At 46.5% G+C, this 26,530-nt stretch overlaps 1 protein-coding gene across 1 annotated transcript in view; it reads left to right on the top strand.

Moving 5' to 3' along the window:
* smad3a (SMAD family member 3a) overlaps nucleotides 1–13,455 on the top strand; it is a 48,672-nt gene extending 35,217 nt beyond the window's left edge. Inside the window, exon 8 of the mRNA XM_031812743.1 lies at nucleotides 8,804–13,455. Within this exon, the coding sequence (XP_031668603.1) occupies nucleotides 8,804–8,927 (124 nt within the window). The 3' untranslated portion in view covers nucleotides 8,928–13,455. The remainder of the gene's footprint in view (nucleotides 1–8,803) is intronic.
* The last annotated feature ends 13,075 nt before the right edge of the window (nucleotides 13,456–26,530 follow it).

Below are 26,530 nucleotides of genomic sequence, written 5' to 3'. Positions count from 1 at the left end.
TTCTCTGGCCTGGCAGAGACACAGTGAGGGAAGCAGGAGTATGGCTGCTAGTAGTTCTCTGGCCTGGCAGACACACAGTGAGGGAAGCAGGAGTATGACTGCTAGTAGTTCTCTCTGGCCTGGCAGACACACAGTGAGGGAAGCAGGAGTATGACTGCTAGTAGTTCTCTGGCCTTCTCCTCTCTCTCTTCTCCTCTCTCTTCTCCTCCTCTCTCTCCACCTCTCTCTTCTCCTCCTCTCATCTCCACCTCTCTCTCTTCCACCTCTCTCTTCTCCACCTCTCTCTTCTCCACCTCTCTCTTCTCCACCTCTCTCTTCTCCACCTCTCTCTTCTCCACCTCTCTCTTCTCCACCTCTCTCTTCTCCACCTCTCTCTTCTCCACCTCTCTCTTCTCCACACTCTCTCTTCCTCCACCTCTCTCTTTCTCCACCTCTCTCGCTTCTCTCACCTCTCTCTTCTCCTCTCTCTCTTCGCCTCCTCTCTCCTCTCTCTCTCTCCTCTCTCTTCTCCTCTCTCTTCTCTCTCTCTCTCCGCCTCTCTCTTCTCCGCCTCTCTCTTCTCCTCCGCCTCTCTCTTCTTCCGCCTCTCTTCTCCTCTCTTCTCCGCCTCTCTCTCTCCTCCGCCTCTCTCTTCTCGCCTCTCTCCCTCCGCCTCCTCTTCCCTCCATTCCTCCTCGCTCTCTCCTCCTCTCTCTTCTACTCCTCCTCTCTGCTCCTTCTCTCTACTCCTCCTCTCTCTTCTTCTCCTCCTCTCTCTTCTCCACCTCTCTCTTCTCCACCTCTCTCTTCTCCACCTCTCTCTTCTCCACCTCTCTCTTCTCTCCCACCTCTCTCTTCTCCACCTCTCTCTTCTCCACCTCTCTCTTCTCCACTCTTCTCTTCTCCACCTCTCTCTTCTCCCACCTCTCTCTTCTCCACCCCTCTCTCTTCTCCACTCTCTTCCTCCACCTCTCTCTTCTCCACCTCTCTCTTCTCCACCTCTCTCTTGCTCCACCTCTCTCTTCTCCACTCTCTTCTCCGCCTCTCTCTTCTCCGCCTCTCTCTTCTCCGCCTCTCTCTTCTCCTCCTCTCTCTCCACCTCTCTCTCCTCCTCTCTTCTCCACCTCTTCTTCTCCTCCTCTCTCTTCTCTCCGCCTCTCTCTTCTCCGCCTCTCTCTTCTCCTCCTCTCGCTTCTCCTCCTCTCTCTTCTCCACCTCTCTCTTCTCCACCTTCTCTTCTCCACCTCTCTCTTCTCCACCTCTCTCTTCTCTCACCTCTCTCTTCTCCACCTCTCTCTTCTCCACCTCTCTCTTCTCCACCTCTCTCTTCTCCACCTCTCTCTTCTCCACCTCTCTCTTCTCCACCTCTCTCTTCTCCACCTCTCTCTTCTCCACCTCTCTCTTCTCCTCTCTCTCTTCTCCACCTCTCTCTTCTCTCTCTCTCTCTCTCTCTTCTCCTCTCCTCTCTCTTCTCCTCTCTCTTCTCCGCCTCTCTCTTCTCCTCTCTCTTCTCCTCTCTCTTCTCCTCTCTCTTCTCCGCCTCTCTCGTTCTCCGCCTCTCTCTTCTCCGCCTCTCTCTTCTCCGCCTCTCTCTTCTCCGCCTCTCGCTTCTCCTCCTCTCTCTTCTACTCCTCCTCTCTGCTCCTTCTCTCTACTCCTCCTCTCTCTACTCCTCCTCTCTCTTCTCCTCCCTCCTCTCTTCTCCTCCTCTCTCTTCTCCTCCTCTCTCTTCTCCTCCTCTCTCTTCTCCACCTCTCTCTTCTCCACCTCTCTCTTCTCCACCTCTCCTCTTCTCCACCTCTCTCTTCTCCACCTCTCTCTTCTCCACCCTCTCTCTTCTCCACCTCTCTCTTCTCACCTCTCTCTTCTCCACCTCTCTCTTCTCCACCTCTCCTCTTCTCCACCTCTCTCTTCTCCACCTCTCTCTTCTCCACTCTCTCTTCTCCACTCTCTCTTCCCACCTCTCTCTTCTCCACCTCTCTCTTCTCCACCTCTCTCTTCTCCACCTCTCTCTTCTCCACCTCTCTCTTCTTCCACCTCTCTCTTCTCCACCTCTCTTCTCCTCTCTCTTCTCCGCCTCTCTCTCCACCTCTCTCTCCTCCTCTCTTCTTCCACCTCTCTCTTCTCCTCCTCTCTCTTCTCCGCCTCTCTCTTCTCCGCCTCTCTCTTCTCTCCTCTCGCTTTCTCCTCCTCTCTCTTCTCCTCCTCTCTCTTCTCCTCCTCCTCTCTACTCCTTCTCTCTACTCCCTCCTCTCTCTACTCCTCCTCTCGCTTCTCCTCCCTCTCTCTTCTACTCCTCCTCTCTACTCCTTCTCTCTACTCCTCCTCTCTCTACTCCTCCTCTCTCTTCTCCTCCTCTCTCTTCTCCACCTCTCTCTTCTCCACCTCTCTCTTCTCCACCTCTCTCTTCTCCACCTCTCTCTTCTCCTCCTCTCTCTTCTCCTCTCTCTTCTCCACCTCTCTCTTCTCCTCCTCTCTCTTCTCCGCCTCTCTCTTCTCCGCCTCTCTCTTCTCCGCCTCTCTCTTCTCCGCCTCTCTCTTCTCCGCCTCTCGCTTCTCCTCCTCTCTCTTCTCCTCCTCTCGCTTCTCCTCCTCCTCTCTACTCCTTCTCTCTACTCCTCCTCTCTCTACTCCTCCTCTCTCTTCTCCGCCTCTCTCTTCTCCGCCTCTCTCTTCTCCGCCTCTCTCTTCTCCGCCTCTCTCTTCTCCGCCTCTCTCTTCTCCGCCTCTCTCTTCTCCGCCTCTCTCTTCTCCGCCTCTCTCTTCTCCGCCTCTCTCTTCTCCGCCTCTCTCTTCTCCGCCTCTCTCTTCTCCGCCTCTCTCTTCTACTCCTCCTCTCTCTACTCCTCCTCTCTCTACTCCTCCTCTCTCTACTCCTCCTCTCTCTACTCCTCCTCTCTCTACTCCTCCTCTCTCTTCTCCACCTCTCTCTTCTCCACCTCTCTCTTCTCCACCTCTCTCTTCTCCACCTCTCTCTTCTCCTCTTCTCCTCCTCTCTCTTCTCCTCCTCTCTCTTCTCCTCCTCTCTCTTCTCCACCTCTCTCTTCTCCACCTCTCTCTTCTCCACCTCTCTCTTCTCCTCTTCTCCTCCTCCTCCTCCACCTCTCTCTTCTCCTCTTCTTCTTCTCCTCCTCTTCTCCTCCTCCACCTCTCTCTTCTCCTCCTCTTCTTCTCGTCCTCCTCTCTTCTTTTCATCCCCTATAATGATGAAGTGCTCTGACAGACAGAGCTGCTGAATTGATGTATCATTCATCACTGTGGACTGTGCTGGATTATGGCTGCTAGTTGTTCTCTGGCCTGGCAGACACACAGTGAGGGAAGCAGGAGTATGACTGCTAGTAGTTCTCTGGCCTGGCAGACACACAGTGAGGGAAGCAGGAGTATGGCTGCTAGTAGTTCTCTGGCCTGGCAGAGACACAGTGAGGGAAGCAGGAGTATGGCTGCTAGTAGTTCTCTGGCCTGGCAGACACACAGTGAGGGAAGCAGGAGTATGACTGCTAGTAGTTCTCTGGCCTGGCAGACACACAGTGAGGGAAGCAGGAGTATGACTGCTAGTAGTTCTCTGGCCTGGCAGAGACACAGTGAGGGAAGCAGGAGTATGACTGCTAGTAGTTCTCTGGCCTGGCAGACACACAGTGAGGGAAGCAGGAGTATGACTGCTAGTAGTTCTCTGGCCTGGCAGACACACAGTGAGGGAAGCAGGAGTATGGCTGCTAGTAGTTCTCTGGCCTGGCAGACACACAGTGAGGGAAGCAGGAGTATGACTGCTAGTAGTTCTCTGGCCTGGCAGACACACAGTGAGGGAAGCAGGAGTATGACTGCTAGTAGTTCTCTGGCCTGGCAGACACACAGTGAGGGAAGCAGGAGTATGGCTGCTAGTAGTTCTCTGGCCTGGCAGACACACAGTGAGGGAAGCAGGAGTATGACTGCTAGTAGTTCTCTGGCCTGGCAGACACACAGTGAGGGAAGCAGGAGTATGGCTGCTAGTAGTTCTCTGGCCTGGCAGACACACAGTGAGGGAAGCAGGAGTATGGCTGCTAGTAGTTCTCTGGCCTGGCAGACACACAGTGAGGGAAGCAGGAGTATGGCTGCTAGTAGTTCTCTGGCCTGGCAGACACACAGTGAGGGAAGCAGGAGTATGGCTGCTAGTAGTTCTCTGGCCTGGCAGAGACACAGTGAGAGAATGGAAACAACATAATGAAGTGCCAGGACGCCAAGGGAACGTGAGGGGAAGAGAATGGAAACAACATAATGAAGTGCCATGACGCCAAGGGAACGTGAGGGGGAGAGAATGGAAACAACATAATGAAGTGCCAGGACGCCAAGGGAACGTGAGGGGGAGAGAATGGAAACAACATAATGAAGTGCCATGACGCCAAGGGAACGTGAGGGGAAGAGAATGGAAACAACATAATGAAGTGCCATGACGCCAAGGGAACGTGAGGGGGAGAGAATGGAAACAACATAATGAAGTGCCATGACGCCAAGGGAACGTGAGGGGGAGAGAATGGAAACAACATAATGAAGTGCCATGACGCCAAGGGAACGTGAGGGGGAGAGAATGGAAACAACATAATGAAGTGCCATGACGCCAAGGGAACGTGAGGGGAAGAGAATGGAAACAACATAATGAAGTGCCATGACGCCAAGGGAACGTGAGGGGAAGAGAATGGAAACAACATAATGAAGTGCCATGACGCCAAGGGAACGTGAGGGGGAGAGAATGGAAACAACATAATGAAGTGCCATGACGCCAAGGGAACGTGAGGGGGAGAGAATGGAAACAACATAATGAAGTGCCATGACGCCAAGGGAACGTGAGGGGGAGAGAATGGAAACAACATAATGAAGTGCCAGGACGCCAAGGGAACGTGAGGGGGAGAGAATGGAAACAACATAATGAAGTGCCATGACGCCAAGGGAACGTGAGGGGGAGAGAATGGAAACAACATAATGAAGTGCCATGACGCCAAGGGAACGTGACGCCAAGGGAACGTGACGCCAAGGGAACGTGAGGGGGAGAGAATGGAAACAACATAATGAAGTGCCATGACGCCAAGGGAACGTGAGGGGGAGAGAATGGAAACAACATAATGAAGTGCCAGGACGCCAAGGGAACGTGAGGGGGAGAGAATGGAAACAACATAATGAAGTGCCAGGACGCCAAGGGAACGTGAGGGGGAGAGAATGGAAACAACATAATGAAGTGCCATGACGCCAAGGGAACGTGAGGGGGAGAGAATGGAAACAACATAATGAAGTGCCAGGACGCCCAGGGAACGTGAGGGGAAGAGAATGGAAACAACATAATGAAGTGCCATGATGCCAAGGGAACGTGACGCCAAGGGAACGTGACGCCAAGGGAACATGAGGGGGAGAGAATGGAAACAACATAATGAAGTGCCAGGACGCCAAGGGAACGTGACGCCAAGGGAACGTGACGCCAAGGGAACGTGACGCCAAGGGAACGTGAGGGGAGAGAATGGAAACAACATAATGAAGTGCCATGACGCCAAGGGAACGTGAGGCCAAGGGAACGTGAGGCCAAGGGAACGTGAGGCCAAGGGAACGTGACGCCAAGGGAACGTGAGGGGAGAGAATGGAAACAACATAATGAAGTGCCATGACGCCAAGGGAACGTGAGGCCAAGGGAACGTGAGGCCAAGGGAACGTGAGGGGGAGAGAATGGAAACAACATAATGAAGCATTGTCTCTTGCTTTAATCTACCGATGGGTTCATGTTTAGTCACTGCCCAGCGATGCTTCTTTTTCCCCTGTGCAGTTCCTCACTCAAATATTTAGTTGTAATGAACTAATCATGCGCATGCCGTAGGTACATTTGTACAGACGTTTTCCATCAGCAGCCATTGATAAATTTTACATGCGTTTCCACAATAAGAAATAGACCAGCTCAGACCAGCACACAGGGCTGAGACAGAGAGGGAGTTGTGTAAGGGGGATGGAATGCAGGAAAGAGGGGAGGGTAGAGCGGGGGAGGCTGGAGACACGGGGGGAGGCTGGAGACGCGGGGGGAGGGAGGGAGGCTGGAGACGCGGAGGGAGGCTGGAGACGCGGAGGGAGGGAGGGAGGCTGGCGACGCGGAGGGAGGGAGGGAGGCTGGCGACGCGGAGGGAGGGAGGGAGGCTGGCGACGCGGAGGGAGGGAGGGAGGCTGGCGACGCGGAGGGAGGGAGGGAGGCTGGTGACGCGGAGGGATGGAGGGAGGCTGGCGACGCGGAGGGAGGGATGGAGGGAGGCTGGCGACGCGGAGGGAGGGAGGCTGGCGACGCGGAGGGAGGGAGGGAGGCTGGCGACGCGGAGGGAGGCTGGCGACGCGGAGGGAGGGAGGGAGGCTGGCGACGCGGAGGGAGGGAGGCTGGCTGGCTGGAGACGCGGAGGGAGGGAGGGAGGGAGGGAGGCTGGCTGGCTGGAGACGCGGAGGGAGGGAGGGAGGGAGGGAGGCTGGCTGGCTGGAGACGCGGAGGGAGGGAGGGAGGGAGGCTGGCTGGCTGGCTGGAGACGCGGAGGGAGGGAGGGAGGCTGGCTGGCTGGAGACGCGGAGGGAGGGAGGGAGGCTGGCTGGCTGGAGACGCGGAGGGAGGGAGGGAGGGAGGGAGGCTGGCTGGCTGGAGACGCGGAGGGAGGGAGGGAGGGAGGCTGGCTGGCTGGAGACGCGGAGGGAGGGAGGGAGGCTGGCTGGCTGGAGACGCGGAGGGAGGGAGGGAGGCTGGCTGGCTGGAGACGCGGAGGGAGGCTGGCGGGAGGCAGGCACGGAGGCAGGCTGGAGGCACTGAGGGAGTGTGGCACTGTGCTTCTGTCCCAGGGTGGGACGTCGTGTGCTCTCCTTGTCCCTTCAGACAGAAACGCAATGGTTCACTGTTGACTTTTATCACTGTAGTATTACTGCCCAGTCTACGCTAGCCTGGTTCCAGATCACTGTAGTGTTACTGCCCAGTCTACACTAGCCTGGTTCCAGATCACTGTAGTGTTATTGCCCAGTCTACACTAGCCTGGTTCCAGATCACTGTAGTGTTATTGCCCAGTCTACGCTAGCCTGGTTCCAGATCACTGTAGTGTTATTGCCCAGTCTACGCTAGCCTGGTTCCAGATCACTGTAGTGTTACTGCCCAGTCTACACTAGCCTGGTTCCAGATCACTGTAGTGTATTACTGCCCATCTACTCTAGCCTGGTTCCAGATCACTGTAGTGTTACTGCCCAGTCTACACTAGCCTGGTTCCAGATCACTGTAGTATTACTGCACAGTCTACGCTAGCCTGGTTCCAGATCACTGTAGTATTACTGCCCAGTCTACGCTAGCCTGGTTCCAGATCACTGTGGTATTACTGCCCAGTCTACGCTAGCCTGGTTCCAGATCACTGTAGTGTTATTGCCCAGTCTATGCTAGCCTGGTTCCAGATCACTGTAGTGTTACTGCCCGGTCTACACTAGCCTGGTTCCAGATCACTGTAGTGTTATTGCCCGGTCTACGCTAGCCTGGTTCCAGATCACTGTAGTGTTACTGCCCGGTCTACACTAGCCTGGTTCCAGATCACTAGTATTACTGCCCAGTCTACACTAGCCTGGTTCCAGATCACTGTAGTGTATTACTGCCCATCTACTCTAGCCTGGTTCCAGATCACTGTAGTGTTACTGCCCAGTCTACACTAGCCTGGTTCCAGATCACTGTAGTATTACTGCACAGTCTACGCTAACCTGGTTCCAGATCACTGTAGTATTACTGCCCAGTCTACGCTAGCCTGGTTCCAGATCACTGTGGTATTTACTGCCCAGTCTACGCTAGCCTGGTTCCAGATCACTGTAGTATTACTGCCCAGTCTACGCTAGCCTGGTTCCAGATCACTGTAGTATTACTGCCCAGTCTACGCTAGCCTGGTTCCAGATCTCAGGGGTTGGCAAAACAGCACAAACATCTCGACCAGTCTATTTCTTCGGGATCTTTGACCCTTCCATGGGACTGTTGAGCTAACGTAGGCTAATGCGAATAGCATGAGGTTTTAAGTAACAAGAAAATTTCCCTGGACAGACATATGATATTGAAATTCTTGTTAATCTAACTGCACTGTTCAATTTGCAATAGCTCTTACAAGGAATGAATACCATGCTATTGTTTAAGGAGAGTACACAATTTTTGAACATGAAAAGTTATTCATAAACAATTTAGGCACATTTGGGCACATTTGTTTTGAACAGAAATGCAATAGTTCTTTGTATCAGTCTAAAACTTTGCACATACACTGCTGCCATCTAGTGGCCAAATTCTAAATTGCACCCGGGCTGGAATAATACATTATGGCCTTTCTCTTGCATTTCAAAGATGATGGTACAAAAAAAATACAAATGAACTGTTGTTTTTGTCTTTGGATTATCTTTTACCAGATCTGTTATGTTCTACTACATTCCTTTCACATTTCCACAAACTTCAAAGTGTTTCCTTTCAAATGGTACCAATAACATGCATATCCTTGCTTTAGGGCCTGAGTTACACACAGTTAGATTTGGGTATGTCATTTCGGCGAAAAATGGGGGCGGTTCCTCCTCCCACTGAGAATCATCTGCTTTGAGTTGTATGATATATTTAAGCAATAAGGCACAAGGGCGTGTGGTATATGGCCAATATACCAAAGCTAAGGGCTGTTCTTATGCAAGTCTTATTCACAAACTCACACACTGTGTTGAAAACCTACAAGAAAATGGATGAGTCTTTGTCACTGTCATACAGGTATAATCCAGATCCTAGTTGATTGTGTCCTGCAGTGAACTATCCTGTCTCTTATGTCTCCTCCTCTTCGGTGTCTCTATCCAGGCGACAGACCGTGACCAGCACCCCTTGTTGGATCGAGCTGCACCTCAACGGTCCCCTGCAGTGGCTGGACAAGGTGCTCATGCAAATGGGTTCCCCCAGCATCCGCTGCTCCAGCGTGTCGTAGGAATACTCTCTCCACCGTCTCTGTCACAGCACCAGTGAATTAAACAGACTAGAGACCATAGACACATCAACTAAAGGATCAGAAAGGGTTCGGCAGGTATTGAGAGAAGGCTTTGTGTCTTTGGAAGAAGAGCCTGTAGGCTGAGAAAGCCCAACCCTCGTCTGAGACATATTCTCCCCAACCCTCGTCTGTCACATACTCTCCCCAACCCTCGTCTGTCACATACTCTCCCCAACCCTCGTCTGTCACATACTCTCCCCAACCCTCGTCTGTCACATACTCTCCCCAACCCTCGTCTGTCACATACTCTCCCCAACCCTCGTCTGTCACATACTCTCCCCAACCCTCGTCTGTCACATACTCTCCCCAACCCTCGTCTGTCACATACTCTCCCCAACCCTCGTCTGAGACATACTCTCCCCCAACCCTCGTCTGTCACATACTCTCCCCAACCCTCGTCTGTCACATACTCTCCCCAACCCTCGTCTGTCACATACTCTCCCCAACCCTCGTCTGTCACATACTCTCCCCAACCCTCGTCTGTCACATACTCTCCCCAACCCTCGTCTGTCACATACTCTCCCCAACCCTCGTCTGTCACATACTCTCCCCAACCCTCGTCTGTCACATACTCTCCCCAACCCTCGTCTGTCACATACTCTCCCCAACCCTCGTCTGTCACATACTCTCCCCAACCCTCGTCTGTCACATACTCTCCCCAACCCTCGTCTGTCACATACTCTCCCCAACCCTCGTCTGTCACATACTCTCCCCAACCCTCGTCTGTCACATACTCTCCCCAACCCTCGTCTGTCACATACTCTCCCCAACCCTCGTCTGTCACATACTCTCCCCAACCCTCGTCTGTCACATACTCTCCCCAACCCTCGTCTGTCACATACTCTCCCCAACCCTCGTCTGTCACATACTCTCCCCAACCCTCGTCTGTCACATACTCTCCCCAACCCTCGTCTGTCACATACTCTCCCCAACCCTCGTCTGTCACATACTCTCCCCAACCCTCGTCTGTCACATACTCTCCCCAACTCTCCCCAACCCTCGTCTGTCACATACTCTCCCCAACTCTCCCCAACCCTCATCTGTCACATACTCTCCCCATCCACACCAACTGACAGCACTTTTTTAACGTTTTTTTTTGTACATGTTTGTGGCAAAAGGGGACGTGTGCATTAAAACAGGAAGGCGTTGTTATCGCCTCTATGTCATAGACATGTTTTTATTGAACATGATTAATATGTCGGCATCTAGTGCCAACACCGCTGTAGCATGGGACATTTTAAGGCATGAGATTCCTCCATTTTTCTTTTCTGTTTTTGTTATCATTGTTAGTTGTACATATGTTTATGTAGCGCTGCTAGGTAATTACTAGATTGGGTGTTTCGGAATGGTGAGTGATACTGCTTTTTATATAGCATGCTAGAAGAACATGAAGTTTTACACATTTCAGTGGAGACTTTCTATGGTTGGCAGTTTTTTTTTTCGTTGTCTTTTTGTTGCAAATTTGTAGAATGCCGCCCATTTGTTAGCTGATTGAAAATATATGAATTTGTCGTGATGAAATATGTTCCTCCCTTGCCACTTCTGAGTAGTGTGTAAAGGGAAATCTAGTAAGAAGCTTTTAGGCGAGGTCTTTTTGGAAGCGCGCCAAATCTCTTTCCCGCACAGTCAGAGACCATTGGGTTGTGGATTTGAACTGTCACCCAGATATCCTCTGACTGTCTGAGGAGTTTGACATAGCAGTGTATTTCTCAATACATCTGAAACTGTGGTTTGATTATCCATAGCATTTGACAAAATTAGAACTTTACAAAAATAGTTTTTTTGTATTTTACCCCCTTTTTCTCTGCAATTTCGTGACATCTAATTGCGATCCAATTACGATCTTGTGTCATCGCTGCAACTCCCCAATGGGCTCGGGAGAGGTGTAGGTCGAGCCGTACATCCCCCGAAATATGACACGCCAAGCCGCACTTCTTAACACCCGCCCACTTAAACCCAGAAGCCAGCTGCACCATTGTGTCAGAAAACATTGTTCAACTGACGACCGAGGTCAGCCTGTAGGCGCCCGGCCCGCCACTAAGAGTCGCTAGAGCGCGATCAGGCAAATAAAGCCCCACCTGCCAAACACTCCGCTAACCCGGACAACACTGGGCCAATTGTGCGCTGCCCTATGAGGCTCCCGGTCACAGTCGTTTGTGACACTGCCTGAGATCGAACCCAGGTCTGCAGTGACGGCTCAGGCCTTAGACCGCTGAGCGACTCGGGAGGCCTTGACACAAACTTTTGTCATGGCAATGGTCGTGTTGAGCGACGTTGCCCCTGCATTTTTACAAGAAATCTCAAAGTCTGGGAATAGTTGATCCAATCATTATATAAGCAAACATACTTCAAGGGGCAATTCTTAGTGTCCATTTTGGAAAAGTGACTATTGACTGCTTATGGGCATTGCAGAGTGTTGCCAGTCAGCTGTTGTTCTCAGAACCTAGGATTAAGCTAAGTATCCTGGACTATAGATACAGGAGTGTTCCTTTCTCATCTCTATTTTACTACAGAAGTGTAATGTTCTGTATTTTGTAATGAAACGCCATGCAAGACTGTATGGTGCTGATGTGAAAACCCTGAGAGGTGCACTATCGCTTGTTAAAAGCTAGCTAGTCTGATCTCTCTCTCACACACACACACCAGTTGCCATACCCCCGTCCTTGGCTGATACCTGTCTCAATCTGCACATTTTCTAGGACTCCATGGGTTCCCCTGGAAGTGATAACTGTGGGTAAGAGTGGAACCTGTACTATGGTCTGTATTATTAGTGTTGTTTCATCACTGTTTCTTTGATGTAGTACTCACTCAGATCCAGCAGGGGGTGCTACTCTCACCCCAAAAAACACACGTGTATATACATCTAGAAAAAAAATCTAATGCATGCTTATTTTCACACTCGTCCCCTTTCTTTTGTAATGTAGATTCTATTTTGCTACCAAGTATTTTTGTAAAAAGGGGATGGTATAGCATTATATGCTCTGCTCCTGATGTCGTCACGGCGATTGAGACACTGCTGTCAGGTGGAGAGGACAATGTTTTGGGGGAATGCAGATGTAGTTTTGTTTTATTTTGTTTTAAGGGAAACGTTAGCCGACCCTGGTAATGTACATAGTAGGACCAAGTCCCCTTTCTGACAGTCTGTACTTTCTTCAATACTCTACTCCTCTTATGAAATGCAGGATTTTAAGCCTTCTTACTGTGTACCTGGAAGTGTATGAGTGTGTGTTTCTATGAATATGACCATTGTGATCCTGATGGTTTTGGGCTAGAGGAGGACAGAAGGGATGTAGGGGGAGATCAGATCTCCCTGTAATGACCGACAGCACCGCTTATTATTACAATCCCCTCACTGAAGACTGCACTGTCTGGAATGGCACCCTATTCCCTACATGGTGCACTACTACCCATAGGGCGCTGGTCAAAAGTAGTGCACTACTACCCATAGGGCGCTGGTCAAAAGTAGTGCACTACTACCCATAAGGGCGCTGGTCAAAAGTAGTGCACTACTACCCATAGGGCGCTGGTCAAAAGTAGTGCACTACGTGCCATTCCAGATGCAGCCCATTTGTCTTTATTAGGAGTGGTCTGTGTTTTGGGTGTTTCCATTCCCATCTTACTGTATGGGGGTGCTTGGTCAAGGTGGAGGGAATTGAACCATGGTCTCCTACAGCACTTAGTTACTTAAGTGCATTGACCAAGCGCAAGCTTCTGTCTTGACGCTCACCCAACGGTGATAACTGCTAGCCGTTATCGTTACAGTGATGCTAACCCAACGGTGCTAGCTGTTAACATTAGTGATGCTAACCCAACGGTGCTAACTGCTAGCAGTTAACATTACAGTGATGCTAACCCAACGGTGCTAACTGCTAGCCGTTATCATTATAGTGATGCTAACCCAACGGTGCTAGCTGTTGACATTAGTGATGCTAACCCAACGGTGCGAGCTGCTAGCAGTTAACATTACATTGATGCTAAGCCAACGGTGCTAGCCGTTAACATTACAGTGACACAGAGCAGTGTGTATGAGGTTATACTGTTATACTGCTCTCCATGTACATTGTCCTACAAGGACATTTCAGAAAAAGTAGTATCTACCGATCTGGAGAAAGAGATTTGCTCTTTTGTAAAGCTGTCCCCAAGTGTCCAGGTGAACTGAACCCAAATTCACCGTCCTATAGGACCATTGAAAATCCAATGGTACATGCATTTACCTGATAGAATATATTTTATTAGCAAAGAAATGTTTTTAATCTGCTCTTCAAGTTGTATTGCTTGTTCTTGTTTCCACCCGTACTATTCTGTGTGTATTAGTTGTTTGTTCTTTTTATGCTCCCAAATCTTTTAATGTCATTTTGTATAAATATATATCCTTTTTTTTTTGCATAGGAAATGTTGTCGAAATGATGCATCATACTTGTATCTGTTATTGTTGGTCTTTTAATAAAAAAATACATATCTCAACCGATTCCGGTGTAGCCTATTATCATTTTATTAGCTAGGACCAAGTCTATACATTTAATGCTGCTAGATGTGATTTTTTTTGGGGCGCCCTTATCAAATTCACATAGTAATATGAGTTATAGATCAGTCATTGTCATGGAAAGCAAGTCCAAGAAGTGGTAAATCGGTTCTATGCTTGATATTTCTATGCTTCCCGTTCTTAAGTTTTGAGTTTTTTCCTCTCTTACTTTAGGTTTTGTACACCAGGTTGAAACAGTGGGAAATACAATGTGTTTGGTTTTGGAAAAGAGATTTCACAGCGGTTTAGATAGTACATTGATTCTATGCACTACTTGCTTATTTTTATTTTACCCCCTTTTCTCCCCAATTTCTTGGTATCCAATTGTTAGTGGTTAGGTGTATCTCACTGATCATCCCTAAAGCCAACACCTCATTTGGCCGCCTTTCGTTCCAGTTCTCTGCTACCTGTGACTGGAACGAATTGCAAAAATCGCTGAAGTTGGAGACTTTCATCTCCCTCACCAACTTCAAACATCTGCTATCTGAGCAGCTAACCGATCGCTGCAGCTGTACATAGTCTATCGGTAAATAGCCCACCCAATTTACCTACCTCATCCCCATACTGTTTATATTTATTTACTTTTCTGCTCTTTTGCACACCAATATCTCTACCTGTACATGACCATCTGATCATTTATCACTCCAGTGTTAATCTGCAAAATTGTAATCATTCGCCTACCTCCTCATGCCTTTTGCACACAATGTATATAGACTCTTTTTTTTCTACTGTGTTATTGACTTGTTAATTGTTTACTCCATGTGTAACTCTGTGTTGTCTGTTCACACTGCTATGCTTTATCTTGGCCAGGTCGCAGTTGCAAATGAGAACTTGTTCTCAACTAGCCTACCTGGTTAAATAAAGGTGTTCTCAACTAGCCTACCTGGTTAAATAAAGGTGTTCTCAACTGGCCTACCTGGTTAAATAAAGGTGTTCTCAACTAGCCTACCTGGTTAAATAAAGGTGTTCTCAACTAGCCTACCTGGTTAAATAAAGGTGTTCTCAACTAGCCTACCTGGTTAAATAAAGGTGTTCTCAACTAGCCTACCTGGTTAAATAAAGGTGTTCTCAACTAGCCTACCTGGTTAAATAAAGGTGTTCTCAACTAGCCTACCTGGTTAAATAAAGGTGTTCTCAACTAGCCTACCTGGTTAAATAAAGGTGTTCTCAACTAGCCTACCTGGTTAAATAAAGGTGTTCTCAACTAGCCTACCTGGTTAAATAAAGGTGTTCTCAACTAGCCTACCTGGTTAAATAAAGGTGTTCTCAACTAGCCTACCTGGTTAAATAAAGGTGTTCTCAACTAGCCTACCTGGTTAAATAAAGGTGTTCTCAACTAGCCTACCTGGTTAAATAAAGGTGTTCTCAACTAGCCTACCTGGTTAAATAAAGGTGTTCTCAACTAGCCTACCTGGTTAAATAAAGGTGTTCTCAACTAGCCTACCTGGTTAAATAAAGGTGTTCTCAACTAGCCTACCTGGTTAAATAAAGGTGTTCTCAACTAGCCTACCTGGTTAAATAAAGGTGTTCTCAACTAGCCTACCTGGTTAAATAAAGGTGTTCTCAACTTGCCTACCTGGTTAAATAAAGGTGTTCTCAACTAGCCTACCTGGTTAAATAAAGGTGTTCTCAACTAGCCTACCTGGTTAAATAAAGGTGTTCTCAACTAGCCTACCTGGTTAAATAAAGGTGTTCTCAACTAGCCTACCTGGTTAAATAAAGGTGTTCTCAACTAGCCTACCTGGTTAAATAAAGGTGTTCTCAACTAGCCTACCTGGTTAAATAAAGGTGTTCTCAACTAGCCTACCTGGTTAAATAAAGGTGTTCTCAACTAGCCTACCTGGTTAAATAAAGGTGTTCTCAACTAGCCTACCTGGTTAAATAAAGGTGTTCTCAACTAGCCTACCTGGTTAAATAAAGGTGTTCTCAACTAGCCTACCTGGTTAAATAAAGGTGTTCTCAACTAGCCTACCTGGTTAAATAAAGGTGTTCTCAACTAGCCTACCTGGTTAAATAAAGGTGAAATAAAAAATCTAATAAAAAGTGGCTATCTTGTCTCATTGCTACAACTCCCGTACGGCTTGGGAGAGACGAAGATCGAAAGCTATGCGTCCTCCGAAACACAACCCAACCAAGCCTCACTGCTTCTAAACACAGTGCTCATCCAATCCGGAAGCCAGCCGCACCACTGTGTCGGAGGAAACACCGTCCACCTGGCGGCCCGCCACGAGTCTCTGGTGCGAGATGAGATAAGGATATCCCTACTGGCCAAACCCTCCCTAACCCGGACGACGCTAGGCAAATTGTGCGTCGCCCCACGGAGCGGCCGGCTGCGACAGAGCCTGGGCGCGAACCCAGAGTCTCTGGTGGCACAGCTAGTGCTGCGATGCAGTGCCCTGGACCACTGCGCCACCCGGGAGACCCCACTACTTGCTTATTTTGTCCCATGAACCGAAATTAGGCAAACTATTCGAATTTTAGCAACCAGGACATTCCGGAGCGATTTCTGCATAGTGCATCTTTAAGTTTATTCACACACCAAAGAAGAGCAAAACATTTATTTTTTATTTTTTATTGATATTTTCTTGCTTTTTACAGACATTTTGCTGTCGACCTTTTGTTCTGTTCTGTTCCAGGCAGCAGTTATCTAGATGAACGGTAGGTATTCTCTATGTCCTTTTGTTCTGTTCTGTTCCAGGCAGCAGTTATCTAGATGAACGGTAGGTATTCTCCATGTCCTTTTGTTCTGTTCTGTTCCAGGCAGCAGTTATCTAGATGAACGGTAGGTATTCTCCATGTCCTTTTGTTCTGTTCTGTTCCAGGCAGCAGTTATCTAGATGAACAGTAGGTATTCTCCATGTCCTTTTGTTATGTTCTGTTCCAGGCAGCAGTTATCTAGATGAACGGTAGGTATTCTCCATGTCCTTTTGTTATGTTCTGTTCCAGGCAGCAGTTATCTAGATGAACGGTAGGTATTCTCCATGTCCTTTTGTTCTGTTCTGTTCCAGGCAGCAGTTATCTAGATGAACGGTAGGTATTCTCCATGTCCTTTTGTTATGTTCTGTTCCAGGCAGCAGTTATCTAGATGAACGGTAGGTATTCTCCATGTCCTTTTGTTCTGTTCTGTTCCAGGCAGCAGTTATCTAGATGAACGGTAGGTATTCTCCATGTCCTTTTGTTCTGTTCTGTTCCAGGCAGCAGTTATCTAGATGAACAGTAGGTATTCTCCATGTCCTTTTGTTCTGTTCTGTTCCAGGCAGCAGTTATCTAGATGAACGGTAGGTATTCTCCATGTCCTTTTGTTATGTTCTGTTCCAGGCAGCAGTTATCTAGATGAACGGTAGGTATTCTCCATGTCCTTTTGTTCTGTTCTGTTCCAGGCAGCAGTTATCTAGATGAACGGTAGGTATTCTCCATGTCCTTTTGTTATGTTCTGTTCCAGGCAGCAGTTATCTAGATGAACGGTAGGTATTCTCCATGTCCTTTTGTTCTGTTCTGTTCCAGGCAGCAGTTATCTAGATGGACGGTAGGTATTCTCCATGTCCTTTTGTTATGTTCTGTTCCAGGCAGCAGTTATCTAGATGAACGGTAGGTAATCTCCATGTCCTTTTGTTATGTTCTGTTCCAGGCAGCAGTTATCTAGATGAACGGTAGGTATTCTCCATGTTCTTTTGTTCTGTTCTGTTCCAGGCAGCAGTTATCTAGATGAACGGTAGGTATTCTCCATGTCCTTTTGTTATGTTCTGTTCCAGGCAGCAGTTATCTAGATGAACGGTAGGTATTCTCCATGTCCTTTTGTTATGTTCTGTTCCAGGCAGCAGTTATCTAGATGAACGGTAGGTATTCTCCATGTCCTTTTGTTCTGTTCTGTTCCAGGCAGCAGTTATCTAGATGAACGGTAGGTATTCTCCATGTCCTTTTGTTCTGTTCTGTTCCAGGCAGCAGTTATCTAGATGAACGGTAGGTATTCTCCATGTTTTACATTGGCTGACATTATTTCAGCCACATCAAATATACATACTGTAGGGATAACTAATGGGACACATTAAGCTTGAGAGCTGTTCAGAAATCAAGTCCTAAAACCAATAGAATAATGTTATTTTAATGCTGTTTTTCAGAGTTCTCTTTTAACAATTTACAAAGACTTAAAATGATCTACTGTGTGAATTATTCTTTGAACACTTATTTTATTCTCTGAGGTAAAATCTGGATTGTACAATGATCCATGACTTCCTGTTTTGAGCTTTAGTTCAGATATTCTACTGTACTTTGAGGACCAATAGTCCACTCAGTCCCTGGTGTAAAGCACAAAGTGCTTACCTGGATAGTTTATAACCCAGGGGTCTTCAACAGGTCCATGGTCCACCCCTTCGAATTGGTGGATTCGGCCATTTCGGCCACACCCGTTGCTGACAGGTGTATTAAAATCCAGCACACCGCCATGCAGTCTCCAAAGACAAAAATTGGCAGTGGAATGGCCATACCGAAGAGCTCCGTAGCTTTCAGCGTGGCACCGTCATAGAATGCCAGCTTTCCAACAATTCAGTTCGTCAAATTTCTGCCCTGCTAGAGCTGCCCCGGTCAACTGTAAACGTCTAGGAGCAACAACGGCTCAGCCGTGAAGTGATAGGTCCTCAAGGTCCTAAACGATATCTTAACCGCCATCGATAAGAAACATTACTGTGCAGCCGTATTCATTGATCTGGCCAAGGCTTTCGACTCTGTCAATCACCATATCCTCATCGGCAGACTCGACAGCCTTGGTTTCTCAAATGATTGCCTCGCCTGGTTCACCAACTACTTCTCTGATAGAGTTCAGTGTTTCAAATCGGAGGGTCTGCTGTCCGGACCTCTGGCAGTCTCTATGGGGGTGCCACAGGGTTCAATTCTTGGACCGACTCTCTTCTCTGTATACATCAATGAGGTCGCTCTTGCTGCTGGTGAGTCCCTGATCCACCTCTACGCAGACGACACCATTCTGTATACTTCCGGCCCTTCTTTGGACACTGTGTTAACAACCCTCCAGGCAAGCTTCAATGCCATACAACTCTCCTTCCGTGGCCTCCAATTGCTCTTAAATACAAGTAAAACTAAATGCATGCTCTTCAACCGATCGCTACCTGCACCTACCCGCCTGTCCAACATCACTACTCTGGACGGCTCTGACTTAGAATACGTGGACAACTACAAATACTTAGGTGTCTGGTTAGACTGTAAACTCTCCTTCCAGACCCATATCAAACATCTCCAATCCAAAGTTAAATCTAGAATTGGCTTCCTATTTCGCAACAAAGCATCCTTCACTCATGCTGCCAAACATACCCTTGTAAAACTGACCATCCTACCAATCCTCGACTTTGGCGATGTCATTTACAAAATAGCCTCCAATACCCTACTCAACAAATTGGATGCAGTCTATCACAGTGCAATCCGTTTTATCACCAAAGCCCCATATACTACCCACCATTGCGACCTGTACGCTCTCGTTGGCTGGCCCTCGCTTCATACTCGTCGCCAAACCCACTGGCTCCATGTCATCTACAAGACCCTGCTAGGTAAAGTCCCCCCTTATCTCAGCTCGCTGGTCACCATAGCATCTCCCACCTGTAGCACACGCTCCAGCAGGTATATCTCTCTAGTCACCCCCAAAACCAATTCTTTCTTTGGCCGCCTCTCCTTCCAGTTCTCTGCTGCCAATGACTGGAACGAACTACAAAAATCTCTGAAACTGGAAACACTTATCTCCCTCACTAGCTTTAAGCACCAACTGTCAGAGCAGCTCACAGATTACTGCACCTGTACATAGCCCACCTATAATTTAGCCCAAACAACTACCTCTTTCCCAACTGTATTTAATTTTAATTTATTTATTTATTTTGCTGCTTTGCACCCCATTATTTTTTATTTCTACTTTGCACATTCTTCCATTGCAAAACTACCATTCCAGTATTTTACTTGCTATATTGTACTTACTTTGCCATCATGGCCTTTTTTGCCTTTACCTCCTTTCTCACCTCATTTGCTCACATTGTATATAGACTTGTTTATACTGCATTATTGACTGTATGTTTGTTTTTACTCCATGTGTAACTCTGTGTCGTTTTATCTGTCGAACTGCTTTGCTTTATCTTGGCCAGGTCGCAATTGTAAATGAGAACTTGTTCTCAACTTGCCTACCTGGTTAAATAAAGGTAAAATAAAATAAAAAAAATAAAAATAAAAATAGGACACAAGCTCACAGAGCGGGACCGCTGAAGCGCATAGTGTGTAAAAAATCATCTGTCCTCGGTTGCAACACTCACTACTAAGTTCCAAACTGCCTCTAGAAGCAACGTCAGCACAATACCTGTTAGTTGGGAGTTTCATGAAATGGGTTTCATTGGACTCTGGAGCAGTGTAAACGTGTTCTCTGGAGTGATGAATCACGCTTCACAATCTGGCAGTCCAAATCTGGGTTTGGCGGTTGCCAGGAGAACACTACCTGCCCTAATGCATAGTGCCAACTAAAGTTTTGGGAAGGAGGAATAATGGTCTGGGGCTGTTATTCATGGTTTGGTCCAGGCCCCTTAGTTCCAGTGAAGGTAAATCTTAACGCTACAGAATTCAATGACTTTCTAGACGATTCTGTGCTTCCAACTTTGTGGCAACAGTTTGGGGAAGGCCCTTTCCTGTTTCAGCATTACACTGCCACAGTGCACAATGAGGTCCATACAGAAATGGTTTGTCAAGATCGGTGTGGAAGAACTTGACATGCCTGCACAGAGTCCTGATCTCAACCCCATCGAACACCTTTGGGATGAATTGGAACGCCGACTACGAGCCAGGCCTAATCACCCAACATTAGTGCCCGACCTCACTATTGCTCTTGTGGCTGAATGGAAGCAAGTCCCCGCAGCAATGTTCCAACATCTAGTGGAAAGCCTTCTCAGAAGAGTGGAGGCGGTTATAGCTGCAAATGGGGGACCAACTCCATATTAATGCCTATGATTTTGAAATTAGATGTTCGACTAAGAGACGTCCACATACTTTTGGTCATGTAGTGTATGAGTAGCTCGCCAAACAATTCTGAAAGTACATACAGTGGGACAAAAAAGTATTTAGTCAGCCACCAATGGGGGCAAGTTCTCCCACTTAAAAAGATGAGAGAGGCCTGTAATTTTGAAAATTGTAGACCTGCACCAGGCTGGGAAGACTGAATCTGCAATAGGTACGCAGCTTGGTTTGAAGAAATCAACTGTGGGAGCAATTATTAGGAAATGGAAGACATACAAGACCACTGATAATCTCCCTCGATCTGGGGCTCCACACAAGGTCTCACCCCGTGGGGTCAAAATGATCACAAGAATGACCTAGTGAATGACCTGCAGAGAGCTGGGACCAAAGTAACAAAGCCTACCATCAGTAACACACTACGCCGCCAGGGACTCAAATCCTGCAGTGCTAGAAATGTCCCCCAGGCCCGTCTGAAGTTTGCTAGAGAGCATTTGGATGATCCAGAAGATGATTGGGAGAATGTCATATGGTCAGATGAAACCAAAATATAACTTTTTGGTAAAAACTCAACTCGTCGTGTTTGGAGGACAAAGAATGCTGAGTTGCATCCATACCTACTGTGAAGCATGGGGGTGGAAACATCATGCTTTGGGGCTGTTTTTCTGCAAAGGGACCAGGACGACTGATCCGTGTAAAGGAAAGAATGAATGGGGCCATGTATCGTGAGATTTAGAGTGAAAACCTCCTTCCATCAGCAAGGGCATTGAAGATGAAACGTGGCTGGGTCTTCCAGCATGACAATGATCCCAAACACACCGCCCGGGCAACGAAGGAGTGGCTTCGTAAGAAGCATTTCAAGGTCCTGGAGTGGCCTAGCCAGTCTCCAGATCTCAACCCCATAGAAAATCTTTCAATCAATCAAATGTATTTATAAAGCCCTTTTTACATCAGCCGATGTCACAAAGTGTTGTACAGAAAGCAATGCAGGTGTAGAAGCACGGTGGCTAGGAAAAACTCCCTAGAAAGGCAGGAACCTAGGAAGAAACCTAGAGAGGAACCAAGCTCTGAGGGGTGGCCAGTCCTCTTCAGGCTGTGCCGGGTGGAGATTATTACAGGTTAAAAAAAAAAAAAACATAAAACCAGGAAAAATAAAACGGGACTATTTGGGAAAATATAAAACAGAATTTGGGAGCAGGTATATTGACAGAAAAAACTGTGCACTACTTTCACTAAGGACCTGGGGAAGAGTTGCAGCGGAGAAGAGAAGAATGGGCCTATTTGAAAGCTAGAAATAAAATTGTATCTTGTGACATTGTTTCATTTTTTTTAAGTATCTCTCATGCTAGAAAAGGTTGGAGAACCCTGTACTAACCACTTTGCTTTGGGCACTGAATCCATTGGTGCACTGAAACCTCCATTGTATCCCTACACTGACCTCTAAAAGACTACTATGACAAGTGGAGCTACCCCAGAGAGAGAGAGAGAGAGAGAGAGAAGAAACTGTCTTGGATAGTTCCTCTGTTAGTTTGGGGATAGCCGGGCCCTGGTTGGTGAGTAATCTGACGCTCCTCTGGGCTGCAGAGATGAACAGGACCACTAATTACAGGCTTGCAGCCCAACGCGAGCTGTTTCTCTCTCCATGTTTCACCGTTGCTAGGTAACGGCTCATATAAACCATGCCGTCTGTGAGAATCACAGCTCCGCCCACGGTGATATGAAGACGGGCTTTGTTCAGGCGCCCGTGGGGCAAGGAGAACCTGCTGTCACTTCAGGAACCACCACCCACTGACACACACTGGGCTTAAGGGTGGCGATTTAGGTCCAGATTGACATGCCTTCGGTTAGTTTATTACACTTCAGGAACCACCACCTACTGACACACAATGGGCTTAAGGGTGGCGATTTAGGTCCAGATTGACATGCCTTCGGTTAGTTTATTACACCTCAGGAACCACCACCTACTGACACACACTGGGCTTAAGGGTGGCGATTTAGGTCCAGATTGACATGCCTTCGGTTAGTTTATTACACCTCAGGAACCACCACCTACTGACACACTGGGCTTAAGGGTGGCGATTTAGGTCCAGATTGACATGCCTTCGGTTAGTTTATTACACTTCAGGAACCACCACCTACTGACACACACTGGGCTTAAGGGTGGCGATTTAGGTCCAGATTGACATGCCTTCGGTTAGTTTATTACACTTCAGGAACCACCACCTACTGACACACACTGGGCTTAAGGGTGGCGATTTAGGTCCAGATTGACATGCCTTCGGTTAGTTTATTACACTTCAGGAACCACCACCTACTGACACACACTGGGCTTAAGGGTGGCGATTTAGGTCCAGATTGACATGCCTTCGGTTAGTTTATTACACTTCAGGAACCACCACCTACTGACACACACTGGGCTTAAGGGTGGCGATTTAGGTCCAGATTGACATGCCTTCGGTTAGTTTATTACACTTCAAAAAGCCTGTCAGATTTTTCAGACCTCAAGTCTTATGTTGAGATGCATATGTCCCAGGCCAGTCAATGTCTCAGCAGGCCAGAATGGGAAAGACATCACCGTATCTTGTTCAGATAGTTGGGCCTATACTTATTTCTACTAGTGTTTACATTTTAGTCATTTAGGAGATGTTCTTATCCAGAGAGATTTACAGGATCAATTAGGGTTAAGTGCCTTGCTCAAGAGCACATTGACAGATTTCAACTAGTCTGCTCGGGGATTCAAACCAGCAACCTTTTGGTTACTCGCCCAACCGCTAGGCTACCTGCCACTAGCAGTCACAGACATTCTCACAGACATGTTCCCTATGAAATGATTGCTGACTCATTGTTGTTAATGTCTTACGTTGTTGTGATGTCTTTTTGACCTTTGTGTTTCTGATGACTCTCGTCTCAGACGGTCTCTACTTGTATTCATTCAGCGTCACACTACACCTCATTACCAGGCTGAGCCTTCAACCCTGAAGAGCAGGTACACATGTAGATGGCCTTGGCTACATCATTAGTTGAGATGTATATTATCATGCTGCTTTACCACTGTAACACCAGTGTTATACTAGTGTATGCACCCTTATGTTACACTAGTGTATACACTCTTATGTTATACTAGTGTATACACCCTTATGTTACACTAGTGTATACACTCATGTTATACTAGTGTATACACCCTTATGTTACACTAGTGTATACACTCTTATGTTATACTAGTGTATACACCCTTATGTTACACTAGTCTATACACCCTTATGTTACACTAGTCTATACACCCTTGTGTTACACTAGTGTGTATACACCCTTGTGTTACACTAGTGTGTATACACCCTTGTGTTACACTAGTGTGTATACACCCTTGTGTTACACTAGAGATGCTACATTCAGAGATCCTAATGAACAGGAGAGCTGCTGGGGCGGCAGGTAGCCTAGTGGTTAGAGCATTGGGCCAGTAGCCAAAAAGTTGCTGGATAGAATCCCCGAGCTGACAAGGTAAATATCTGTCGTTCTGCCCTTGAACAAGGCAGTTAACCCACTGTTCCCTGGTAGGCCGTCATTGTAAATAAGAATTTTTTCTTAACTGACTTGCCTAGTTAAATAAATGTTACATTTAAATAGCTTTTTTTTGTTTGAAACGCGACAGTCACATCTAGTCATAGAGAGTCAGAGATCCTAATGAATGGGAGAGATGCTACAGTCACATCTAGTCATAGAGAGTCAGAGATCCTAATGAACGGGAGAGATGCTACAGTCTCATCCAGTCATAGAGAGTACATTGTTACAACACTGTATATGTGTGTATATATATATATATATATATATATATATATATATATATATATATATATATATATATATATGACATTTGTAATGTCTTTATTGTTTTGAAACTTCTGTATGTGTAATGTTTACTGTTAATGTGTATTGTTTTCATTGTTTATTTCACTTTTGTATATTATCTACCTCACTTGCTTTGGTAATGTTAACACGTTTCCCATGCCAATAAAGCCCCTTGAATTGAATTGAATTGAGAGTCAGAGATCCTAATGATCCTAATTGTTACAACACTGTATATATAATATGACATTTGTAATGTCTTTATTGTTTTGAAACTTCTGTATGTGAATTGTTTACTGTTAATTTTTGTTTATTTCACGTTTGTATATTATCTACCTCACTTGCTTTGGCAACACATGTTTCCCATGCCAATAAAGCCCCTTGAATTGAATTGAGAGTCAGAGATCCTAATGAACGGGAGAGATGCTACAGTCACATCTAGTCATAGAGAGTCAGAGATCCTAATGAACGGGAGAGATGCTACAGTCTCATCTAGTCATAGACAATCAGAGATCCTAATGAATGAGAGAGAGCCACTACAGTCACATCTAGTCATAGACAGAGATCCTAATGAATATGAGGGAGACGCTACAGTCGCATACTAGCCATAGACAGTCATAGACTCTTCTAAGCTGAGAAGTAATGGTGATGTAGACCTATAGGAATTGGTTAGGGATATTCAGGAATTTCCTTCAGTACGCAAACAGGTCAGAGAGAACTGTTGGTTCTTCTGTCCCATTTTAAACAAATGTCTACATTTAAAGGCTTTATATAGCATACATAAATATATAGCCTACATAAAGGCTCCATAACCACAGTATTGCCTGGAGCACAGCAGGTGTAACTGTCATGTCACGCTAGAAATGTACCTGTCATGTAGTGACAACGTGTAAAGAACATGTGAATAAATATAGAGTTGAAGTTAAAGACCGCTGTCTTAATTTATCCTGGTCAGTTTACTGACAGCATGTTATTAGCTTAGCTTAGCATAAACAGACCGCTGTCTTAATTGATCCTGGTCAGTTTACTGACTGCATGTTATTAGCTTAGCTTAGCATAAACAGACCGCTGTCTTAATTTATCCTGGTCAGTTTACTGACAGCATGTTATTAGCTTAGCTTAGCATAAACAGACCGCTGTCTTAATTTATCCTGGTCAGTTTACTGACAGCATGTTATTAGCTTAGCTTAGCATAAACAGACCGCTGTCTTAATTTATCCTGGTCAGTTTACTGACAGCATGTTATTAGCTTAGCTTAGCATAAACAGACCGCTGTCTTAATTTATCCTGGTCAGTTTACTGACAGCATGTTATTAGCTTAGCTTAGCATAAACAGACTGCTGTCTTAATTTATCCTGGTCAGTTTACTGACAGCATGTTATTAGCTTAGCTTAGCATAAACAGACCGCTGTCTTAATTTATCCTGGTCAGTTTACTGACAGCATGTTATTAGCTTAGCTTAGCATAAACAGACCGCTGTCTTAATTTATCCTGGTCAGTTTACTGACAGCATGTTATTAGCTTAGCTTAGCATAAACAGACTGCTGTATTAATTTATCCTGGTCAGTTTACTGACAGCATGTTATTAGCTTAGCTTAGCATAAACAGACCGCTGTCTTAATTTATCCTGGTCAGTTTACTGACAGCATGTTATTAGCTTAGCTTAGCATAAACAGACCACTGTATTAATTTATCCTGGTCAGTTTACTGACAGCATGTTATTAGCTTAGCATAAACAGGCTGCTGTCTTACATTTATTACATACATTTTGAACAGGATAAATTATCACTAGTCACTTTAAACAATGCCACTTTATATAATGTTTACATACCCTACATTACTCATCTCATATGTATATACTGTACTCTATACCATCTACTGCATCTTGCCTATGCCGTTCGGCCATCACTCATTCATATATTGGTATGTACATATTCTTATTCATTCCTTTACACTTGTGTGTATAAGGTAGTTGTTGTGAAATTGTTAGGTTAGATTACTTGTTAGATATTACTGCAAGGTCGGAACTAGAAGCACAAGCATTTCGCTACACTCGCATTAACATCAGCTAACCATGTGTATGTGACATATAACATTTGATTTGATTTGATTTTTTCCATTTACAGAAAAAACACGTTATTAGCTTAGCTTACCATAAACAGACCGCTGTCTTAATTTTTCCTGGTCA

This window comes from Oncorhynchus kisutch, unplaced genomic scaffold (assembly GCF_002021735.2).
Source record: "Oncorhynchus kisutch isolate 150728-3 unplaced genomic scaffold, Okis_V2 Okis03b-Okis08b_hom, whole genome shotgun sequence".
Lineage (NCBI taxonomy): Eukaryota > Metazoa > Chordata > Actinopteri > Salmoniformes > Salmonidae > Oncorhynchus > Oncorhynchus kisutch.
Note: the sequence above shows the minus strand (reverse complement) of the source record. Positions and strands in the feature narration are given on the sequence as shown.